This window comes from Ictidomys tridecemlineatus, chromosome 8 (assembly GCF_052094955.1).
Source record: "Ictidomys tridecemlineatus isolate mIctTri1 chromosome 8, mIctTri1.hap1, whole genome shotgun sequence".
In the NCBI taxonomy this organism is placed as follows: Eukaryota; Metazoa; Chordata; class Mammalia; order Rodentia; family Sciuridae; genus Ictidomys; species Ictidomys tridecemlineatus.
In genome coordinates this window covers 16,420,477-16,445,688 of record NC_135484.1, presented here as the reverse complement: position 1 = coordinate 16,445,688, position 25,212 = coordinate 16,420,477, and the positions used below count along the sequence as shown (strand labels likewise).

Sequence of the window (25,212 nt, the reverse complement as noted above, 5' to 3'; positions counted from 1 at the left end):
GTACAGCCAGAGTAATAAATCTAAAATACATATGATGTCACTCTTTGCTTAAAATATTTGCCCTATTCATTTCAGAAAATGGAATCATCAAGACAGATAAAGTATTTGAAGTAATGCTGGCTACAGACCGCTCGCACTATGCAAAATGTAACCCATATATGGATTCTCCACAATCAATAGGTAAGCTTTAGATTTCTGAAAATGTCACATTTTCTTTTACTCTAATTTTTGTAAGACTGGGACACATGTATTTATAATCATATTGCCAACTTGAGTTTTATGACTCGGTAACTCTCATAATCTCAAACAAATCCATTTTAATGAAATTATATATCTTTTTCTGATTTTTCCCCCAATGTATATTGGTAATAAAGAATGAAAAAAAATATTTAGAATTTTTTAATGAAAAAGAAAACTTTTAATGAAAATTTAGTTGTAGCTGAGTACTGTTTTCTCCAGGGGCATTAATGTTGAGTTTTCTTTCATTTTAGCCTTAATTTTTAAAATCAATAATTAAGAAAATAAGTGTAATTAATTTATTAGTGACTTTTCTGCTTTACTTTCCTGAATATTTTGGCTTGTGTTTGTTTTTAGAAAGTTCCATATTTAACTCCTTCTCCTGAAGCAGGTTTTGCTGAACTGCTGAGCCTTGGCAGTGGGCGCCTTTGAGGCTTAGAAGTGCCTCAGGATTCTCTCGGCCAGCTGCCATTCTGTCTTCTTTTGAAGCATGTGACAGTCAGCAAGAAGATCCTGGGGAGCTTCTGAACCCCGAAGGCACCTGCTACCACCGCTCAGTGAAAATTGCTTCAGAGGCAGAGCAGGTAAATAAGTTTTGAGAAAGTAACACTGGAAGAAAAGAAACTAAGAGCCAAAAATGAATATGAATTAACATTAGGTGATAATACAGAAAGTAAATTGGAATGGTTTATTAGTCTCTTAAACTACTTTGATTATCTAGGATTTGTTTGTTTGTTTGTTTGCAGTGCAGAGGATCAGACCCAGAGCCTTGTGCCTATTAGGCCTAGACAGGAGCTTTACCACTAAGCTTTATCTCTACCCTAGTTATTTTTCAGTTGGTTTAAATTTGAAATAATTTAGTTTTTCAAAATTTTTTGCATATGTATTATATATAGAAGTCTTTTTTTTTAAAAAAAAAAAAGGGTAAATTTAGCTGGGGGCACAGTGGAACATGCCTGTAATCCCAGGTTCTTGTGAGTTGAGGCAGGAGGATCGAAAGTTCAAAGCCAGCCTCAGCAAAAGCAAGGCACTAAACAACTCAGTGAGACCCTGTCTCTAAATAAAGTATAAAATAAGGCTGTGGCTCAGTAGCCCAGAGCCCTTGAGTTCAATCTCCAGTACCCCCCACCACCAAAAAAGTAAATCTAAAGGAAAAATTAAGTATAAACTCTATCAATTCTCAGCTTACTGAAAAAACAATAAAGAAGCTGGGCACTGTTGTGCATACCTGTAATCCCAGTGGCCCAGGAATCTGAGGTAGGAGGATCTCAAGTTCAAGGACAGTCTCAGCAACTTACTGAGGCCCTAAGCAACTAAGCAAGATCCTGTCTCAAAATAAAAAGGGCTGGGGATGTGACTAAGTGGTTAAGTTCCCCTGGGTTCAATCCCCCCCGTACCAAAAAGAAAAGAAAGAAACAAACAAAAACAACAACCAAAAAAAAAAAAAAACTACAAAAGAAATAATTTTTAGAAATAACTTTTAGAGGGGCTGTGGCTGTGGCTCAGTGGTAGAGTGCTTGCCTAGTATGTATGAGGCACTGGGTTCGATTATCAGCACCATGTATAAGTAAATGAATAATAAATAAAGATCTACTCATCTAAAAAAAAATTTTTTTAAAAAAGAAATACTTTTAGAAATAGTGTGATCTCTTTTGCTAGATGAGCCTTTTCTCATGATAATATTATCTGATTTTAACTGCTATGTATCAGTACAAATGTTGGGTTTTGTTTTGCTTATTCTAAAAATAAAAAATAATTTTTGTGAAAAAGAACGTATGGATGTTAGAAAAGGAACTACATGAAATATTTGGTTATGTTTTCACAACTGAATGTATCAGTGGTTCTCTTCTTGTTTTTGCAGGTTTCCAAGCAACAATCAGTGCTCCACACATGGTAAGTTGACTTTGTTCATTTAGTTACCAATGGATCACATTTTTCTCTGCCATTATTTTCTTAGGGGAAAAAGCTTTAAAAAGTTTTTTTTTTTTTTTTTAAAGAGTAAGAGAGAGAGAGAGAGAAGGAGAAAGAGAGAATTTTTTTAATATTTATTTTTTAGTTTTCGGCAGATACAACATCTTTGTTTGTATGTGGTGCTGAGGATCGAAACCGGGCCGCACGCATGCCAGGCGAGCGCGCTACCACTTGAGCCATATCCCCAGCCCTTTAAAAAGTTTTTAAAAAATGTTTAAATTTACTTTGTCTTCTGTGAATTATGTATTATTGTATTATTGTAATTATTATTTTATTCATGATATCTAAAAGGAGCTCTTCTTGGTAGAATCTTTCATATTAAGTTTTTTGCATCTCTCATTAGTATCTATGACATTCACACTAACTTAACTGGTTATTTAGTGATGAGTTCATTAAGGGAGAGAATAATTGAATAGTACAGTGGGCATGTTCTAGAAATCTCAAGTTGAGTATTTCACATTTTATTTGGAAAAAATCACTACGGAATGGTTAAGTATAGCAACTATGAAGCCGTGTAATCTTGAGAAGGAACTGTTTTAGTGATCTGGCTCTTTTAATCTGTTGGGAATTTTCTTGAGTTTTAAATGTCAGTTGTTTGAATGAGTACTCTGTTGGATTTTGGTAGAGAAAACAATAGCTTTTCTGATTCTCTTCAATTATTTGGGTTGGAGAAGCTTTTTTTTTTTTAATTTTTGCAGTGCTAGGGATCAAACCCAGGACCTGGTGTATGCTGAATAGACTCTCTACCACCACTGAGATACACCCCATCCTTGGAGAAGCTCTTAAATTTTATCCTAAATAAATTTTACATATACATTTATGAACTGATAATAATACTTTAAAAAGTATATTTATTTCTAAAAATTGTATTGAGATGACTTTTTATGACAAAAACACAGAAGCCATTAAAAAAATAGTGTATTTTTTTTTTTTTAGATTCATGGACCTTTATTTTATTCATTTATTTATATGTGGTGCTGAGAATCGAATCCAGTGTCTTACACATGCTAGGCAAGTGCTCTACCACTGAGTAGAGACTCAGCCCCAAATTAGTGTATTTTTGCAACACAAAAATTTAGGATTTTTGCTGAGTGCAGTTACTCCTACCTATAGCCTCAGCAACTCAGAAGGCAGAGACAGGAGGATTGCAAGTTCATGGTGAGCCTCAGTATCTTAGCAAGACCTTGTCTCAAAATAAAAAATAAAAAGGGCTGCAGATGGGACTGGGGTTGTAGCTCAGCGGTAGATCTCTTGCCTAGCACATGCGAGGCCCTGGGTTCAATCCTCAGCACCACATAAAATTAAATAAATAAAATAAAGGCATTGTGTCCAACTACACCTAAAAAAAAAAAAAAAAAAAGGAGAGAAAGAAAGAAAGAAATTCTATCCTATTAGAAGTCATTTCTCATCCCCTGCTCTGTACATGTCCTGGCAACCACTAATGTAGTTTCTGTTTCTGAAGATTTTCCAATTCTGGACACTTGATAAAGATGAAATAATACAATATGTGGCCTTTTGTGACTGACTTTTTATATTTAGCTTAATGTTTTCAAATTTATCCATGTTGTAATATATATCATTACTTTGTTCTTTTTATGGCTGAATAATATTCCATTGTGTAGGTATACCACATTTTGTTTATCCACTGATGGATTGTTTCCACGTTTTGATTATTCTGAATAATGCTGCTGTGGACATTCATGTACAAGTTTTTATCTAATTGTATATTTTCATTTCTCTTGGTTGCATACCTAGGAATGAAATTGCTAAGTCATATGTTAACTGTGTTTTAACATTTTGAGGAACTATTCGTCTGTTTCCCAAAGTGGCTATACCATTTTTGCAATCCCACCAGCAATGTATGAGGGTTCCAAATTTTTTCTTCCTTGTCCACATTGTTATTTTCTATATTGTTTATTTTGTCCATCCTACTGACTATGATACAGTATCTTGTGATTTTTATTTGTATTTCCCTAATGATTAGTGTTGACCATCTTTTCATATGATTATTGGCTATTTATCTCATCTTAGAAGTCTATTCAAATCTCTTACTCATTTTTTTCATTTTTTAAAATTTTAACTTGTTATATATAACAGCAGAATATATTACAATTCATATTACACATATAGAGCATAATTTTTCATATCTCTCTACACAAAATAGAGTCACACCATTTGTGTCTTCATACATGTACTTAGGGTAATGATGTCCATCTCATTCCATTGTCTTTCCTACCCCCATGTCTCCTCCCTTTTTCCCCCTTGCCCTATCTAGAGTTCATCTAATCCTCTATTGCCCGCTACTCCACCACCACATTATGAATCAGCATCCTTAAATCAGAGAAAGCATTCGGCATTTGGTTTTTTGGGGATTGGCTGACTTCACCTAGTATTTTATTCTCCAATCTGTCCATTTACCTGCAAATGCCATGATTTTATTCTCTTTTAATGCTGAATAATATTCCTATGTGTGTGTGTGTGTGTGTGTGTGTGTGTATCACATTTTCTTTATCTACTGAAGGGCATCTAGGTTGGTTCCACAGTTTAGCTATTATGAATTGTGCTGCTATAAACATTGATGTGGCTGTGTCCCTGTAGTATGCTGTTCTCTTATCCATTTTTTAAGTTTGTTGTCTTTGGTTTTTAAAAGATTTAAGATTTTTTAAAATATTGGTAGAATATATGTAGCATGAAATTGATCTTTACCATTTTTTAAGTGTTAAGTAGTATTAAGTATATCGATGTTGTTGTGCAACCGATATTTGTTATCTTGCAAAATGAAAACTCTGTGCCCACTCAAAAACAATTCCTCATTTTACCATTCTCCCTATTTTCTTCGTTCCCCAGACTCTGGCAACCACCATTCTATTTTTGGTCTTAATGAATTTGATTACTCTTGGTACTCACATAAGTGCTCATATAAGTGAAATTATACAGTACCCGTCTTTTTAAAATATTTTTTATTTGTCAATGTATCTTTATTTTATTTATTGATATGCAGTGCTGAGAATCGAACCCAGTGCCTCACACATGCTAGGCAAGCGCTCTGCCACTGAGCCCCAGCCCCTTGTCTTTTTATGACTGGCTTATTTCACTTGTATAATATCTTTAATGTCCATCCATGTCATAGCTGGGTCATAATATCTTCCTAAAAAGGATACATTTGTAATCATGCACAGTTTGAATAACCTTGACTTTTAATAAGCAAAACGTATTTATGTGTGTATATAGTCACATAGTGCATCTGAATTTATGTCTGTATATGTTCATATGCAAATAGTAAGCAAACAGTGTCCTTTGGTGTTTGCTAAACCAGAATGGTAGTAGGATATGATAGTATTAATTGTATTGTATAGACAAGCAGTAGTGATCTTTCTTTTTCTTTTTTTTAAACCAGTGCTGGGGATCAAGCTGAGGGCCTGTACCTGCTAGGCATATGCTCTGCTAGGAGCTACACCTCTGGCCATATACTGTTGTGATTTTGTATTATTTATTCCATAAGTCTTAGAGTTATTAAAAGCAGAAAGTGAGGAATCAAAGAGAAATGAATCTGCATATAATGAACCCTAAAGTCACAGGCTTGGAAGTAACTGTAGTCCCTGTGATACTTTCCAAAGTCCTAGTTAAAAAAAAAAAAAAAAAAGTGATGTGCATGGTAGGCAGGATATTGAAAGCAACATGTTAATATGTTAAAACAGCATCCTGGTAGCAGTAAGTACACTGAGCATTAAATTTGGGGCCCTAAATACTATTGCTCAGTAAAAGACTAGAGCTGCTTGGAGAAGTGCCTGACACCAGTAAGTGAGGTTGTACTCAAATGGTAATACATTGATGTTAGAAGGCATAGAAGCAGGAGAGCCTCCAAGAGACCAAATTTAAAACCATTTGAGAATCAAAAAGAATATTGAAGATAACAGGCATAATACCAGTGAAAAATGCAAGACAAGGAAAAAACCAAAAGCTCTTTTTACAGATAAATGCCAGTTAATATATGTGGAAGGAATAAGGGAATTTTACAATCATTATTTTGTAATCATCAGTGTAATAATTGAATTAGACAGAGATCACCAAAGAATCTGAAATCATTAAGAGGAAGACTGTTGGGAATAAAAATATTCAAGTACTATCAAATTACTACTCCACATATTATTTATTAATTACAAAGAGAAAAATATTCTGTGAAAAATAATGTGATCCGTAAGTCACATTTACTCAGTGGTTGAGCCTCACATGTCTAGTAGTGAGATGGCCCAACATCATGCTCTTCCTCGTGTGTTACAGTGGGAGGGTCACACGAGAGCTGTGTAATGGTGATGTTAGAAGTCTTTGATCTGAATCTAACACTCAGGAAATAGACCCATCTCCAATGTGGGGTGTTATATGAAGGGACAACTGAACAGGACTCCTTTAAGGAGTGAATGTTCTGAAGAATTAGTGAAGTGGTGGCAGGTGGAGGAGAGTTGAGGGGAGAGTGTTCTGCATTGACCAATTCAGTGTATGAACCTAGAATAGATTGGGGAAAGATGTCTAAAGAACATGTGAGAGATGATTAAGAAAATTTTTGTGGTGAGTATGTTGGATAATACTGTTTTGCTTTTGGTACTGGGGATTGAAACCAGGGGCACTTTACCACTGACTTACATCCCCAGCACTTTTTATTATTATTTTTCAAGATAGGGTCTCACTAAGTTGCTGAGGCTAGCCTCAAACTCATGATCCTCCTGCCTTAGCATCCCAAGTCTCAGGGATTATAGGCAAGAGCATGATCGAAGGCCTTGGCATTTTAAATTTGAATGGAACTTGTAATAGTAATTTAGCACACTCCCTGTTAAAAAGAAACAAGGGTGGGGCTGTGGCTCATTGGTAGAGCACTTGCCTGGCATGTGTGAGGCACTGGTTTGATTCTCAGCACTGCATATAAATAAATAAAATAAAAATAGGTCAACAACTAAAATATATATACATATACACATATATATGTAATTTATATATAATATATATGTATATAATATATATATGTAAATTATATATATATAAACATCCTGCACAAGTGTAGTACTGAAAAAAAGAAGAGGAAAAAATTCCAGAGTTTCTTTTGAAGTTTTATTGGGGCAGTACTGCCTATAGAATCTTGTACCTTGAGTCTCTTCTGTTTCTTTGATTTCTAGATTCAAGAAAGCTAGTTATAAGAGTTATTTTGGTTTTTGATTTATTGTATTTTCTTATACAATACTTACTATCTAATTAAATAGAAATTGTTTAAGCTTTCAGGGGCACTGAAATAACATTACTTCAATCCTAAATACTTTAATATAAATATCAAGGATTTTAATAACACACTCCACAATGCCATTTTACCTAGTAATGTTTCTTGATATTAAACCCAGTCCAGGTTTATATGTTGCCATGTATTTAAAAATTTTTGGGTTGGTGGGGCGGGCTGGGGTTGTGGCTCAGAGGTAGAGCACTTGTCTAGCATGTGTGAGGCCCTGGGTTCAATCCTAAGCATCACATAAAAATAAAATAAATATATTTAAAAAAATTTTTTTTTACTATTAATTTGGGAATGGGATGGGGATTTTTTTCCCTTGTAATTCCTTTTTTTATCTTTTGACTTTGTATTTTAATTAAATTATTAAATTTTAATAATTCATACAATGAGTATCTAAAATTACTGAAATGTAATAATTCTAATCCGAGTTTTCTTGTATAGAAATTCCTTATGTAGAAATAAGTATATATAAGTATGTTTTCATTATGTTAATTTAAGATAATGGTAGAAAGACTGGTTTAAAAAAAATGGCAACTTTGTATACCATGGTATATAAGAGTCTTGAAAACATTTGGATTGTTTTTTCTTGGCAGCATGCATATGCACTAGAACTTCTATTTGATCAATTACATGAAGGAGCTAAAGCTCTTGATGTAGGATCTGGAAGTGGAATCCTTACTGCATGTTTTGCACGTATGGTAAGAACTTTATTTTTTATTCTGATCCTAACAGAAGTATATTATATGATTATATTTTTTTTTCACCAGTGGATTTGATTTCTTTGCTTTTTGTTCCATTAACATAGCATCTGGAATATGTATCTCTTAGGATTTTTGTTTTTGTTGTTGTTTTTACAAGTAACAGAACATTTAACCAAACTGGCAGAATTGAAAGGAAATTTACTTTGGTTATATAATGGAAAGTTGAGGGGTATATCTGGCTTCTTGTGTGGGTGGATTTAAAAGAAGACCAGATGTAACTGACAATGGGTTTCTCTCTGGTTCTTGCTTTGCCTTTGTTTCCTCCATATGTTAGCTTCATTATCAGATAGTACCCCCAGTGACCCCAAAATGGCAGCTGGGAGCTCCCAAACTACATTTTTCCAAGTTTACATCTGGCAGAAAGGAGTAAAGTCAATTCAGTTTTCAGATACTCCTACAGGTTTATTAGAAATGAAGGTAGAGCTTCTTTTATAATAGGGAAAAAATGCCTTGTTTATGGTTCTTCAGCTTTAGGGTTTTTTGTTTTGTTTTGTTTTGTTTTAATTAGTTATACATGACAGTATAATGTATTTATGCACTTTGATATACATAGATGGGATATAATATTTCATTTTTCTGAGTGTACATGTTGCAGAATCATATTGGTCATGCAGTCACATATTCACATAAAGTAATAATGTCTGTTTTATTCAGTCTTTCCTATCCCCATATCCCCTCCTCTTCTCTCCCATCACTTCCCTCTACCTAATTTAAGGTTGTACTTCAGCTTTTATTACCATATTTTTTCTGATAAATGCCTGTACACAGTGTAAGTTGTGGTTCCTTTAAAGCACCATAAAGAATCATCAGTGCTTAGATAATCAAATCAGATTGGTTATATGAAATCTTGTGGCCAGAGACTAGGTAGAAGATTTGGGTCTTGTTGAAATGAGGATTTATGGATCTGTCTTGAACTAGATTCTGTGTAACTTGCCATAAGTTTATAATCATCAGATCCACTAGAATGTGAGCTCCAGGGAGATGGGAATTTTGTCTGAATTTTTTTTCTTTTTTTTCTTTTTTTTTAAAGAGAGAGTGAGAGAGGAGAGAGAGAGAGAGAGAATTTTTAATATTTATTTTTTAGTTCTCGGCGGACAGAACATCTTTGTTGGTATGTGGTGCTGAGGATCGAACCCGGGCTGCACGCATGCCGCGCGAGCGCCCTAAGGCTTGAGCCACATCCCCAGCCCCTGAATTTTTTTTTTCATTGGTGTATCCTAAGCATCTAGAATCGTACTTGGCACATAATGAGATCTTGTATATTTTTCAGATGTTGTTTTGTGGAGTCGTGTTCTTGCTATGAGATATTAGAGATTTTTGTTCAAAAGGTTAGAAATAGCACTTAATTAGTGACGTGTTATCTATACTTGACATGTTAATGGTTTTAAAGGAATATTCATTTTTTAAATATTTTTATTACTTGTTTGTTAATGAACCAAAAAAATTATATGTGATGCTAAGAATTGAACCCAGGGCCTCTCACATGCTAGGCAAGTGCTCTATCACTGAGCCACAAACCCAGCCCCAGGAATATTCATTTTTTTAAATATTTATTTTTTAGTTGTAGTTGGACATAATACCTTTATTTCAAGTATTTATTTTTATGAAGTGCTAAGAATCCAACCCAGGGTCTCACATATGCGAGGTGAGCACTATACCGCTGAGCCACAACTCCAGCCCCAGGAATATTCATTTTAAAAGTTTAAATTTGAATACCTTCTTTTAAAATGATGTCAATGTTTTTCACACATGCTAAATAGTGTTTTAAGTGCTTTTTCTGTATTATTTTTCTAATCCTCATATCCTTTATAGGATATATACTCCTTTCTTTCTCATAGTCAAGGAACCTGATTCATAGAATGAGAGGTTTATTTGTTAAAGTTACGTAGTTTTAAGTGGTGAAATGTAGATAAGAACCCAGGTTCCTATCTGACTTCACAGGCTTTGTTCAGTTAAATGTTTTTACAGGTAATATTGATACTCAAGTCCTTTTCATATTTTTATGTGTTTTACACTTTCCACTAAGAGCAGTAGAATCAGGTGCAGGAATCCCTTCTTAGAAAATTTCTATATAAATTTTAATATTTAAAGTTATACTTTTAGGTTAATTTAAGTAAAAATTATTATAGTACCATTAAATATTGGTAGTTAAATCTTACTTCAAAATTCTGGATTTAAAAATTAGATATCCAGCCAGGCACAGTGGCACACACCTGTAATCCCAGCAGCTTGGGAGGCTGAGGCAGGAAGATTACTTTCAAAGCTAGCCTCAGCAACTTATCGAGGCCCTAAGCAACTTAGTGAGACCCTGACTCTAATAAAACATAAAAAAGGTGTGGGGATGTGGCTCAGTGGTTAAGTGCCCCTGGTTTAATCCCTGGTACCAAAAAGAAGAAAAATTTAAATTTTCTAATATTATCAGCTTTTGTAATTTATTCCAGCTTCTTTATTGATTAAATATAATTTCTCAGTGAGGTTCGTAGTTGAGAAAGTTGATGTGACGAATAGTTTATAATAAACTGAATGTTGAATAATCTAATTGGAGGATTAGTTCATTTTTGGTTTCTCAATGCAGATTATGACTTTAAGGAAACATTTCAGCGATACTTTAGAAATACAAATGTTACCCAATGAGCTGTTGAATTATTTTCTCTTTTCTAGGTTGGATGTAATGGAAAAGTCATAGGAATTGATCACATTAAAGAGCTAGTAGATGAATCAATAAATAATGTCAGAAAAGATGATCCAACACTTTTGACTTCAGGGAGAGTACAACTGGTTGGTGGGTATCAGAAAAGTTTTTAATTTCTTTTCCAGAGGATTTTTTTAAAAATACTTTTTTTAGTTGTACATAGATACAATGTATTTATTTATTTTAGGTGGTACTGAATATAAGATCCAGTGACTCACACATGCTGGGCAACTGTTCTACCACCAAGCCACAACCCCAACCCAATATATTCACTTTTCTTAAACTAAGAAAACAATTACTTTTTGGAGATTTTAATTAATTAATTAATTAATTATTTTTCTTTTTTTTTAATGAATAGCATTTTATTTTTTTATTTTTTTTTAATTGTTGGTTGTTCAAAACATTACATAGTTCTTGATATATCATATTTCATACTTTGATTTGCAATCTGTATACAGGGTAAAAAATGGGAGTTCATAACCAACTTTATTTTTTATTTATAAGTCTTTTTCCTTTTTAAATTTTTTTTAAACCAGGGATTGAACTCAGGGGCATTTAACTCCTGATCCATGTCCCCAGCCCTTGTTTGGGAGAGAGGGGCGGGAAACTGGGGATTGAACTCAGGGGCATTTGACCACTAAGCTACATCCACAGCCCTATTTTGAATTTTATTTAGATACAAGGTCTTGCTAAGTTGCTTAGGACCTCCCCAAGTTGCTGAGGCTGGCTTTGAGATCCTCCTGCCTCAGCCTCTCTACTGCTGGGATTACAGGTGTGTGCTACCGCACCCAGCCTGATTTACAAATCTAAAGACTAGCCCTTTGTTGGTTTATGTATATCATAATCCCCCCCCATCATGATGTGCTTTTTTGTCTTATTGGTCCCCTTTTAATAAATAAAAATTCTTAATTTTTATTTATTAAAAGGGGACCAATAAGATGAAGGTAGTAAAACTTACCAGTGTTTCCGGTGCTTTCTTTCTAAGGCTATCTGAAATCATGAAGATAAATCCTTCTATTATTATTTATTATTTTAGCTCTTCCTGTTTGGGTCTTTGATCTTCCTGACATTGATTTTTGTGTATTTGTGAGGGTAGGGATCCAATTATATTATTTTTCATATCAACTATTGCGGTTTCATTTATTCAAAAATCTATGTTGATTCCCCTACTTAAACCTCCTGTACTTTAATTCTTTATGCCAGGTTTGATGTAAACAGATTTTTGATGCACAACTTGTTTCTCTTTCAGTGGGAGATGGAAGAATGGGATATGCTGCAGAAGCGCCTTACGATGCAATTCATGTTGGAGCTGCAGCCCCAGTTGTGCCACAGGCAGTAAGTTGGGATTTTTTTTCCTATTTGTATGTTTTATTCAACTAGAAATCTAAAAGTTTTATATAGAAATGGCTTCTGGATGATGCTCAAAATATGCTGAAACTTTCATTTTGTGCATTTTGTTTACAATTAGCTGAAATTCTTTTTATTTTCCTCTCCATGTGTAAATAGTGGTATACATGACATGAAAATTACTAAACTATAGCATATGGATATCTTATTTGAAGCAGTGTTTAATCCAGGAAAAAACTAGGACAAAAGTAGACTGGGAAAATCCCTCAGGATTCATGACATGATAATCAGTTTGGTGTTTTCTTAAATACCAGACTAGCAAGATTATGTTTGGCTCAGAAGAGATACCAGAAGATACTCGTCATACATTATATCCTCAAAAAACATTCTAGAAGTATATTTAATAGAGAAGTGAATCCTATGATAGCATAGCATATATATATGTATGTACATATATGTATATACAGACACATATACATGATAGAAAAAAGAATCTTGGGTTAGATTTACTGAAATACCAGGTTTCTATTACACATAGGTTTTATGTAATTCTTGGTTGGATAACCAGGGTCGAAAGGTTTTATCCACTCTCAATCTAGAAAGGGTTGTTTTGTTTTTTCATGTGTATTTTATTGAATCTAAGGGAACTTTACCACTGAGCTACATCCAGCCCTTTTTTCCTTTCTTTTATTTTTTTTGGTATGGTGCCTGGGATTGAACCCAGGGTTTTATACATGTTTAGCAAGCGTTCTACCAACAGCTATATTCCCAATCCCTTTTTTCTTTTAATACAGGGTTTCAATAAAGCTGGCTTCAAACTTACCATCCACGTGCCTCAGCCTCCTGAGTCAGTGAGATTTACAGGCATATGCCACTGCACTTGTCTCATATTTAGATTATTTAGAAGATGAAAATTGGGGCCAGGGTTGTAGCTTAGTATAGTAGAGTCCTTGCATAGCCTTGCTCTGGTTCCATACCCCACCCCCCCACCCCCCCAAAAAAATGGTGAACACTGGGGGATTTATTCTGGTCATTGATTTACTGCTTACTGACTGAATGACTTTAGGAAAATCACTTAATCTTTCTGGGTATTATCTGTTTAAAAAAAGTACTAAACCAGTGATTTTAACACATTTTAATTGAAATATTTATATATGTAGAAATTATACGTTGTAAATGAATAGTGCAAGAGTTTTAACATGAACAAATGAAAATTTTTTAACTATTCTTTTAATATATTGGCAGCCTCCAGTGAAGAGTTAAAATCTCAAATAGAATTATGTGTAAATGAACGGGATGGGTATAGTGCTCATCTTTCACATTAAGACCTGAAATGATCTTGAAGGACAGTTCTAGATTTAGCTCAATGTGAATTTAATTGTTGTAGCACTTGAAGTAGTATAGGAATCTGTAGACATCTGATTAAACTTAAGAGATGTGCTAAAGGGGCTTTCCAGTTTTAAGTGAGCAGAGTAAAATGTTTATGCTTCCCCTGAAATACCACCTAAAACAACTAGGAAAACAAACAGAAACACAAATTCCATACTCCTTTAAACAGAAGATCATAGCCTGCAATATGGACTCCGTACTGTATGTGATAGAAACAGATGTAGTTATAGCTGACTCAGAAAGGTAGAGGAAGCAGAAACCAAGCAGATTACAGAGAAGACTATCAATGCAGAAGCAGTTTGCTCTGCACAGTCTGAAAAGGTTTAGGAATTGGATCCATTGGGACGTTGGATATCAGAGGAAGCGTAAGTCTGAAAAGAAGGTTTGCAGGGCTGGGGTTGTGGCTCAGCAGTATAATACTCGCCTATTACATGTGAGGCCCTGGGTTCGATCTTTAGCACCACATAAAAATAAATAAAATAAAGGTATTGTATCCAACTACAACTAAAAAATAAATATTAAAAAAAAGAAGGTTTGCTGCTGAAAACTCTTGAGAAACAGCTCCCAGCCCTAAGTAAGAAATTTCACCAAAACAGAAAAAACATAATTCTATAATTTGGAAAGATCTACCGAAAGCCCCACTAATGAATTTTTAAAATAAGAAAGAAGAACCACAATATCATCACAGATTTCAGAATAAAAAGAAGATTCTAAAAGTTTCCAGAAAAACAAAACCAGATACCTGTTAAGGATTGGCCAAGCAAAAAGACTTCAGACTACAAAATAACAGTGTTAGAATCAACATGTCAGAGAAGCAAACCATCATATTTGGAGCTAAAAATGATTTCCAACCGTGACATCTCTTTGAACCCATTATCACCAAATGAATAGAATAAAAAATGGCTTTAGACTTGGAAAGCTCAATCTGTCTCACATTTTATGCACTATTTCACAAAATGCTTCTGGAGGAAGTGCTTTAATAATTTCATCAAAAGATGAGGAAATGATGGAAGAGAGAGACAGTAGGGAAAACCAAAGAGAGAAAGCCATAGGATCTGAGAAGTAGAGTATCTTGGTCAGAGGTAATAGGAGTTCCCAGGATTATTGTACAGGCAAGTCCCAGTAGATTTAGACCTTTCTACAGACAAGACCAAAAAAAGCACCTCTTAGAAGTGAAATTTTCATCAAGAAGTTGTTGAAGAATAGAAAGATATAGAGACAGTTACAAATTAAGTAAATGAAAAAGAAAAGACTTCAATTTTAGTTAGAGGGAAAATAAAACTATTATATAAGAAAGGAAGCAATCACTGGGTACCTCATGGCTCAGGAAGAAACTGTATGTACACATAACTCAAAATGGCTTTAAAGAAAAATTATGATTGGTTAAATTGGAGGAAGGAAATAGACTGTATATTAAATCTCAATCCTTATCTAGCATGTATTTTGAAATATAAAGGTAAATACTAGAAGACCAGACTAAAAGGATTTAAAATGACTGGATTTAGGGAATAAGACTGGGTCTGGGGAGAAACCATCTGTGTTTTTACTATAAGTTTTAAAATTTAGTATTTCTTTGATAAACTTAAAATGAAAAAATTAAAATAGACTTTTGTCAACCAAAGTTTAATTGAGGGCACCTTCCCTGGGGTAATTCTATCTAAAGTCAGTCTTCTTTATTGTTTTTGAATAATGGTGATCTGTAAGGCTATAGTCAGATGGTAACATATGATTTAAATATTTTCCACCTAAAGGAGCTTTTCAGTTCTTCCTTGATAGAGATGTCCTCATTCTAATGCAACAGAACTCTAGCCCTACCTGCCCTCCTAATGGTGCCAGTAATCCTAAATTCAGTCGTGTCACTACAGCTTCCTTATCTTTGCTGCAATGATGCCCTAGATTCTACAATAATAGGACAGGATTTCTTGCTGATTTTTCTATACTTAATACCCCCTTCCAACTCACAAAGATCTGAAACAGGCATACAATCAGAATTTTCGGCTTTGTCCTTGGCCTTCTCAAGAGGCTAGCTCTATTATGTGGTTCAGTTCAGACATGTTGAGCACTGCAGTTGTACCAGGTGCTGTTAGGTGCTGGGCCAGAGGCACAGTCCCTATCCTCAAGGAACTTGTAGTTTAGTAGGGGAGGCTGAGAGGTAAATGAGTGAGTTGTGTCGTGGTAAAACACTCCAAGTATGTATAATTAGCCCCTCTGTATCTGCCAGTTCTGCATTCTCAGATTCAGCCAACCATAGAGAGAAGAGAAAATATTTGGGGAAAATAATGTAAACTGCTAAAAATCAAAACTTGAGTTTGCTGTATCCCAAGTACTATTCTGAATCCATGCAAATGAAGTGGTATGTGGGCCTTGGGTTAGGTATTATAAGTAATTTAGAGATGATTTAAAGTATATGGGAGAAGCTGAGCATGGTGGCACACACCTGCAATCGCAGCTACTTGAGAGGCTAAGTCAGGCCAGCGTGGCAACAAAACCATGTCTCAAAGAAAATATTTTAAAAGTGAGATAAAATATAAGAGAGGTTGTACATCGGTTATATGCAAATACTGTGCCATTTTATATAAGGGGCTTGAGTAATGTGGTTTGATATACATGAGATGTTCTGAAACTAATCCTGAAGGATGCATGCTAAATAAAGCTCACTTCTGCTTTCTGCACACTGAACATTGCTTATAGTGATGTCAAATTACTGTTAACATAAACTCAAGTGCTTATTTTTTTTTTCTTTTAGCTAATAGACCAGTTAAAGCCTGGTGGAAGATTGATATTGCCAGTTGGTCCTGCAGGTGGAAATCAAATGTTGGAGCAGTACGACAAGCTACAAGATGGCAGTGTCAAAATGAAACCTCTTATGGGAGTGATATATGTGCCTTTAACAGATAAAGAGAAGCAGTGGTCCAGGTGGAAGTGATTTTCTCTTCTGCTCTTACTTCTTCCACACATGCAAGGTGAAAGGGTGTGGATTTTAAGACTATTAGAGTACAGAAGCAGTTTTTTTGATTGCCACCTTCATGCTACTCCATTAAAACATCAAAAAATCATTACATTAAACGTGAAAAAGTTTGCATGGTCTGCCCTTCTTTTGGTTTATCTCATATCTTTGGAAGCGATGGGTGAGACTTGATTGGCACATGGTGTTTCTTCTTTCTTTTTATTTTTTTTAAGAGATGTTCAACCCCAGCTCAGTACTTTCTAAGGATATTTTATTCATTATCTGCCATTCTGTTTCTATATGTGTAGATCATTTATACATATATAAAACATATATAGCTGCTGTGTGGGCATGGAAACAGAGGCTTTGGTCTGGAAAAAGAGGACCATCATTTCCTGCCTCATTCACTCTCTGTTGCACTGTTGCAAAAAGAAAGGAGAAAAATATAGTTATCTCAGTTTTTGAAAGTGTCAGAATTCCAGAGAGGACATTCTAAGTTTTGGCTTGATTTCCTTCTTTCATTCAATTCATAGATGTATGAGAGCCTGTGTCTGTTTCACATCCAGCCATCATTTCAGATTCACCATTGAGTGAAGTTTTCACTGTTCTGTATACTAGACCAGCCAATTTTTAAGCTATTCTGGCTATATTCCTGGGGAGGGGAAGGATTCGATAGAAGCTGTTCAGTAAATGCCCAAGTCTCACAAACCCACCCAGAGGCCAGCCCCATACAGGGCAACCGTCTTCATGGCATGTGTGAAGTTCATTGTGAAGATAATACCTGCTTTTGTTCAGTCGTGTTTTTTGGTTTTGTTTGGTTTTGGCATTATTGGGGATTAAACCGAGGACCTCTTGCATGCTAGGCAAACACTCTACCACTGATCCATACTGCCAGCCCATTTTAAATTTTATTTTGAGACAGGATTTACTGAGTTGCCTGGCTGGCCTTGAACTTTGTAGCTGGGCTACAGACATGCTCCCACAGTAGCTGGCCCTGCTTTTAATTTATGTTACAGAAAAATCTGAATATTCTGTTTGAGGCCAAAACTTTTCCTTCTCTTCACCTTTCTTCCCTCCCTCCTCCCTTTGGTGAGAGGGAATGCAACTAGTACATGGGAGTGCCATTAACTGAATGCTTGAAGTTGAACTCCAGCTTATAAGGAAGGCTTTACATTTTCCTTGTCTTAGAATCTATTTTCAGTTGACAAAAATATTCTGTTTTTAAGATAACTGTTTTCTTAGTAAGTAAATGATAATTTAACCTCGGTAGACCTCGATTTGTTTTCTATAAAGAAAGCCATTTTTTTAATGAATGTTTAATTGCAAAAATGATAATGAATCTAACTCAGTTGTTAAAATAGTGTTTTAACTAAATTCAACTTGGCCTTTTCTTAGATATCTTACTAAAAATTATATTTTATCCTCTCCTTTTATAGCTTAGCTGCTTCCTTTGAATTCTGTTCTGGATTATGGCTATTTCTTAGAAAAATAATTTTAAAAACTACCAGTCTTTTTGGTTAGCATCGGATGTAGTTATTAACAGCTAATAACAACCTGCCTTCGCTTTGCTTCAAGTATGCTTAGAAAATTATATAATTGTATAAACATTACCATTGTTTATAAAAGGGACAGCTATTTTACTGAAATAACTGAAATTTGATATCAAGTAAAAGATCAGATTTATAAATTTAAAATGTTTCAATTTATAAAGTATTGAGCACATCTGACCTAAAATTTAATGAGGAATGAATTACAAAAAAGCATTTTATCTTTATAACCAGAGGTGGATTTACCATGAAGCTAATGTAGTTGAAGCTCCTGGGCCCTCGCTTGTTAAGGTCCTTCCTGGCCCCAGCCCTAATTCTATATATGTATTTTTTTAAAAAAATACATTTATTTATTTATTTATTTAAAAAACTGCATGTTTTAATTTGGGAAATGAGAAAGTGTTCACAAGCAACCCAGAACAGGTGCTAGCAAATTCATTCCCCCATCAGTCACACTTGTGGCAGAAGTTCAGGATCTGCAGAATCACTTTGTCTAGTACCTCCTGAGATGCTCTTTCAACTGAGGTATGGTAGTTACTGGCACTCATGACAACGAAGGGGCAGTTTCAAGAGCTCAGACATCCCATCTCAAACAGTCACTCTTGATTTATTTTTAAATGATGCTGCTGAGGATTGAATCCAGTGCCTCACATGCTAGGCAAGTGCTCAGCCGCTGAGCTGCAGCCCCAGCCCCTATGTATACACTGTTTTCTTTTTTCTTCATAAAGAGGTTCCCCTCCCCTCCCTTCCCTATCCACTCCTCTCCTTTTCCTTTATGTAGTCTCCCTGTGTTGTCCAGTCTTGCCTCAAATTCAGTTTCCTTCTGCCTCATCCTCCCAAGTAGCTGGGATTACAGATGTATGCCACTGTACTTGACTAAGGACTGACTTCTTCCCCACCCCCCTCCCCAGGTAACACATATGTATTTCAATGGCAGATTTTTATATGTTAGTGCTAAGGACATTCTGAATAACATTCATGAATTTAAGTTTTTACCCACTATGGAAGGCACTGAGTTCCAGGACTCTTTCATTCTAACATTGAAGCTTATAGAGCTTATAGTCACATAATCCAAACCAAGACCATGATCAACAGGCAGTTACAGTGTATGGTAGGAAGACTCAGCAGAGAGTAACTGAAGTGTTTAAACCAGGCAGTGAAGTTATCTGAGTTATATTCCAGAAAAACAAGTCTGGCTGTTACATAGAAAGTAAATTGGAAAGGGACAAAACTAGTCAGAAACAGATGTTCATAGCAATTCAGGGGTGAAATGAGATGGCCTGAATCAAGGTAATGGTAGTAAGGATAAAAAGAAGTGAATTGATAGCTACAATATCAACACTATTTTCTAAATGCCCATCTCACATTTGAAAATTGTTACAAAGTTTTTTGGTCAGCTTCTTGCCAGGCTATATGATTTCTGTTGTTTGCTCAGGTTTAATTAATAATTCATCATAGTGTCTTTCTGACACATCACCGGCGTGTCCTCTTCCTTTCCAGGGCTAGTTTCCAGGGCTAGTTGCAGTGCTTGGATGATGGTGAGACCCAATTTTTGCCAAGGAAATATGACAAACTCTATTTTAAAAATAAATTGTACACCTGTAATCCAGTGGCTTGAGAGGCTGAGGCAGAAGGATCACAGGTTCAAAGCCAGCCTCAGCAACTTAGCAAGGGCCTAAGCAACTTAGCAAGAACCCGTCTCACAAAAATTTTTTAAAAAGGTGGGGCTGGGGATATGACTCAGTAGTTTAATCCCTGGTACAAAAAAAAAAATAAACATAAATTGAAACAACTATAGGCATATTGAATTTTTGTATCAAATAGAGCTCCAAAAGTGAATAGGCTTGTGTCTCCTTATACTTGGAAAAATGTTGCTTGTAATTTTTGGGATACTAATAGAAGGAGAGAGAAATACAGATCTACAGGCCCGTAGATCTAGAATCTGTGGTCATGATGGTAGATATGTAAAAGTTGTGTTAATTACTTAAGGAATTTAATACTTTTTAAATATGCATTTTAAGTAAGTATGTAGGAATCAATATTTTGTTCCTCTCCTGGTAAATGTTTTAATAGTCCCAGAGTCAATGCAATAAGTCCATCTCTGATTTATGAAACTGAGGAATGCATCAAGGTTATCCTTCTGTAATCATTTTATTTATTGATGTCTTCTTAAAGTGCACACATAAATGAAAAAGATGTTGTGATGAATTGTGCTTTTTTGTTTCGTTTGGTGCTGGGGACGGAAACCAGGACCTTACGCATGCTAGGCAAGCACACTGTCACTGAGCTGCAGCCCCATCCCTGAACTGCACATTTCTTAAGATTGAGAGTATAAGTCCTAGAATATATATAGTCCTTTTTTATTTCTCCACATATCCTATAGCATTATGACATTTAAAAAATATTTCTCATAATAACTTCATACAAAGTTTATATTACCTTAGAAAATTCATTAAATTTTTAGGAAACATTCCTAGATTTTGATTGTTATTTCCTGATATACCTTTTTATTTGCTCTTAATAAAGAATAAGACTAGCCTGGCCCAGTGGCACATGCCTGTAATCCCTTTGGCTTGGAAGGCTGAGATAGGAAGATCATGGGTTCAAAGCCAGCCTCAGCAATAGCAAGGCACTGAGCAGCTCAGTGAGACTCTGTCTCTAAATAAAATACAATATAGGGCTGGGGATGTGGCTTGGTGGTTGAGTGTTCCTGATTTCAATCCCCAGTATCCCCCCAAAAAACATTTTTTTAAAAAAGAAAATGACTAGATATTTAGGGTGAAGTAATTTAAACCTAATGTAATAAATTTATACAGTTATTAATATATTTAGCACATATTTGGTTATACTCTTTTTTTCTTTTAATTTTTTTTTTTTTTTGAGATGGTAGTCACACTGTTGACAAGGCTGGTAGGCTGGTAATGTACTCCAGGCTTTAGTAATCATCCTGCCTCAGCCTCTTGACAGTTGGTAATATAGGCATATACTGCCACACACAGCTCAGTACTTTTTTTTTTTTTTACTGTAAATGACCCATGCATATAAGTCAAATTTCCATAAAGAAATTTATAGCTATGCAGAATTTTTAACATTGAGTTTTTTGTTTTTTGATTTTTTTTTCTGGTGCTGGGGATTGAATCCAGGGCCTTGTGCATGCAAGGCAAGCTCTCTACCAGCTGGGCTATATCCCCAACCCATTAGGAAAAATTTAATAGCTTAACATTGCATATGGATTTTGGAGTATTGGGATATGACATGCTCTGGCAACAAATATTTTGGCTTTTCCTGGTACCCTAAATTTTAAAATTTGGTTCTATAAATCTAATTTCCTTTCCTTTATTAAATAATTTTTTTTAAAGAGAGAGTGAGAGAGAGGGGATATATATATATATATATATATGAGAGAGAGAGAGAGAGAATTTTTTTAATATTTATTTTTCAGTTCTCGATGGACACAACATCTTTGTTGGTATGTGGTGCTGAGGATCGAACTCGGGTCGCACGCATACCGCTTGAGCCACATCCCCAGCCCTAAATAATTTTTTTTAAAATAAAGAAAATTATTTGGGGACTGGGGATGTGGCTCAAGCGGTAGCGCGCTCGCCGGGCATGCGTGCGGCCCGGGTTCGATCCTCAGCACCACATACCAACAAAGATGTTGTGTCCGCTGAGAACTAAAAAATAAATATTAAAAATTCTCTCTCTCTCTCTCTCTCCTCTCTCACTCTCTCTTTAAAAAAAAAAAAGAAAATTATTTGGAAACAGTAAATACTAAGTTATTGCTGGGACCTTAGAATTTATATTATCTTTAATGTCTGTAACAGGTAAATAAAATACAAATTATTTTTTTAAATATAGTATGCTGGGGCTAGGGTTGGGGCTCAGCAGTAGAGTGCTCACCTAGCACGTGGGAGGCCCTGGGTTTGATCCTCAGCACCATATAAAATAAATAAATAAATAAAATAAAGGTTTTTTTATCCAACTTCAACTAAAAAAAAACATATAGTATGTTGAATGAGAGTGTAGTCAGTGGTAGAGCACTTGTCTAGCATGTATGTGGCTTGGGTTCAATATCCAGCACTGAAAAAAAAATCATATTTTATAAAGCACAGTTAATTTATTTTAGTTGGTAAACAGAACAGTTTGCAAGTGAACTTTTTGTATACTAACTATTTTAATGTTAGTATGAATCTTAAGTAAAAGCTGTTTTGTGAGAATTATAAGCTGTTATTAGGACATGTTATAAGAGAGACAGAATTAGTATATCATGTAAAAGATAATCCAATACTGGTCAGGCCCCGTGGCACATGCCTGCAATCCCAGCAACTTGGGAGGCTGAGACAAGAAGAAATTCTTAAAAGTTGAGGTCAATCACAGCAAATTAGCAAGACTCTGTCTCAAAAATAAAAAGGGCTCTGATGTGGTTCAGAGGTTAAGCGCCCTTGGGTTCAGTCCCCACCCCCACAAGTAAATAAAGGCAGCTTATGGGAGTAGTTATTTTTAAGATATTTTCTTGTACTATTTATAAAATTTAGTTTAAAAACCAAATAGACCATTTAGCCTATGAAATATAAACTGTTCAACTTCCCTTCAAATTCATTTTAGCAATTTTTTCAAAACTAAACTTCTGAATGTCCAGAGTCACTGACCATTTATTTCCATTTTTCCACTTGTGCCTTCTGACCCCTCTTCATTTGTTATACATGTGTATGTAAGGGTTTTTTTCCCTGAATCATTTGAGATGTAATTGCAAAGAGAATGTTTCTTTACCCCCTAAAGTACTTGAGTGTTTAACATTGTTTTTGTCACTCAGATTATTCTCAAATATGAGGTTTTCAGGCTTTTCTTGATGTTTTATTTTTTTACTTTGAATAATTTTATTGAGGTAGAATTTATATACCATTCAATTTATTTTAGACTGCATTTTTATTCCTTCCTTCCTCTCACTGGCAGTTGCTGGCACAGTGCTCCACCTGGCTGAGTGAATGGCTTCTTTTGGAGCTGATAAAGCTGCCTTATGAAGTCAGCTGACAGGTATACTATACCTACAGATGATGCACTTTCTCCCAGAGAGTTTGGGTTGATATTGACCCACTCTGGAATTGCTAACAGACATTCTAAGCAAAAGACCACACTTTTGTCCACTTTTGTGAATGTAACAATAAAAAAATTCTGAATACTCAAATTGTTATTTTATGACAAATAGCATTAGTAAAATGATCCTAGATCTAGAAGTCATAATTTTTCTGAATTTTTTATCTTGAAGGAAGAAATCTATCTTTAGAAGTAAAGATAAAGAACTCAGGCTCTTTAGGCTTTGTACTTCATTTTGGAGTAGCATGAAAGATGTTTGAAATGACTGACTTCCATTTTTGCTTTGACTTGGTCGTGTTTGTGCTTTTATTTCTTTTACTACATTGCTTGGGGATCGGTGCATTTTTGCTGACTTGAGTGTTGTATCTAAACTATTAGAAAGCCAAATTTTATAGTATGTGACTTGTACTTAACCATTTTTGTTCTCTTTTCTCCCCCTAGGGATGAGCTGTAAAGCAACATCAGCTTGACCAGTCTATAATATTGCAGTGGATCGCTCATCTCAGTCCTTAAAGCTTTTTGAAAACCAATAGCATCACAGCTTGTTTTGGACTTTGTTACACTGTTATTTTCAGCATGAAATTTGTGGTTTTGTAGGGTCTTCTAATTCTTCAAAGAGGCACAGAGCCAAATGGTAGAGGAAGGATACAAAGTATAAATCTGTGTGTTATTACTTAACATGCCCACGTTTTACTTTAAAATATTAAAAGAAGGGTTTCTGCAAAATGAAACAGTTAGTTTGTGAATTGATTTTGAGGAGTGAATTTTCTTTTCTTGGACACTTAATTCTATTCTGATATTAATTTATGAGATTTCTTTTGTGCATCAGATAACACCACCATTCACAAGTTAAGATTCTTGGTATTTGGATGTCTATTAGAGACTACTAAGAAAATAGAGATGAGCTTTCTTTTTAAAGCTTTTGATGTGGTATCATAGAATAGCATGTTGTAGATACAATCAGCTGCTTTGTTACCTTAAAACTAGGCATTGTAAATACTGAAACTTAAGAAGATGGCAGGTAATGTCCTATCAACGCTCAGTTGTTCAGATTGGACATAACTGACATAGTTCCCCCCACCCTTTCTCTCCTCTCCCCATCTCCCTCTCCCTCTCTCTCTAAAACCAATAGGAGACTTGTAGTTCAGTATTGTTTTTTCTGTTTCTAGTTTGCTGCTGATAATGTATATGAATCTAACATGCTGTGTAAGCTGTGTGCTGGATTCTGCACAGCTTATGCAGTGCTGCTTTGCCAAATAAAGTTAAAAGCAAAAGAGGCATTGGTGGTGTTTGACTCTAGAAGGGAGAATGTTAGGTCTACAAGATCCAGAATGTTGATTGAGACCAAGAAGGAAAAATTGCTTCTCTGATTTGTGAAATCTGAATAGGTAAATAGCACCAATTCTTCTGTACATTGTGGAATGTGACTATATTTCTTTAAGGCAAGAACCACATTGTATTCACCATTTCTCTCTGTTGGTCTAACCCAGGGCTCATCTTGCAGTATTTAGAAAATAAATGCCAAATCAGTGAGTGGGTGAATGAATTGACTGAATTGTCAGGGAGGAATACAGTGGAGGGTAAACGTACTAAAACCCACCTCTCATATATAGATTTATTAATATAGTGCCTATGAAATGTGTTTCTAAGAAAGTGCCGGCTTTTGGGGATCTTGTTTACATGTTGTAGTTTATAGATATATTTATAAGATCTTGGTTTTCTTAGTGTTCTAGAACTTGAGAAACTATTACAAGCTCTAGAATGAGCAGAACCAGAATGTCCAGCAGTGCCCTCTTGTGTGTAAAGTATGCATACTTTTGCCAAGGAGATCCTGAGTGAGCATGTGACTCACCCTTCCCTACTCTTAAAATGTTTATTACTGCTTTAAAAAATGGCTTTTAAAAATTATTCATACATCTTTTCACAAGTGTCTCCTCTTGGCTAAGGCTTTAGAC

General features: G+C 35.1%; 1 protein-coding gene across 5 annotated transcripts in view; it reads left to right on the top strand.

The window, feature by feature from the left end:
* Pcmt1 (protein-L-isoaspartate (D-aspartate) O-methyltransferase) overlaps window positions 1–24,531 on the top strand; it is a 39,318-nt gene extending 14,787 nt beyond the window's left edge. For 2 of the 5 annotated variants that reach the window (XR_005733032.2, XR_013424786.1), the window contains exons 2-9: window positions 76–180; window positions 2,099–2,130; window positions 8,074–8,178; window positions 10,903–11,023; window positions 12,183–12,268; window positions 16,416–16,585; window positions 23,117–23,197; window positions 23,699–24,531. Coding sequence is in view for 2 of the 5 variants with exons in the window: in XM_005321363.5 (XP_005321420.2) it covers window positions 76–180; window positions 2,099–2,130; window positions 8,074–8,178; window positions 10,903–11,023; window positions 12,183–12,268; window positions 16,416–16,585; window positions 23,699–23,711 (632 nt within the window). In the remaining 3 variants the exon portion in view is untranslated. Of the gene's footprint in view, window positions 1–75; window positions 181–668; window positions 822–2,098; window positions 2,131–8,073; window positions 8,179–10,902; window positions 11,024–12,182; window positions 12,269–16,415; window positions 16,633–23,116; window positions 23,198–23,698 lie in introns of those variants that run through there. The other 3 variants (XR_005733033.2, XM_005321363.5, XM_005321364.5) reach the window with 3 other exon arrangements.
* Window positions 24,532–25,212: the final 681 nt, after the last annotated feature.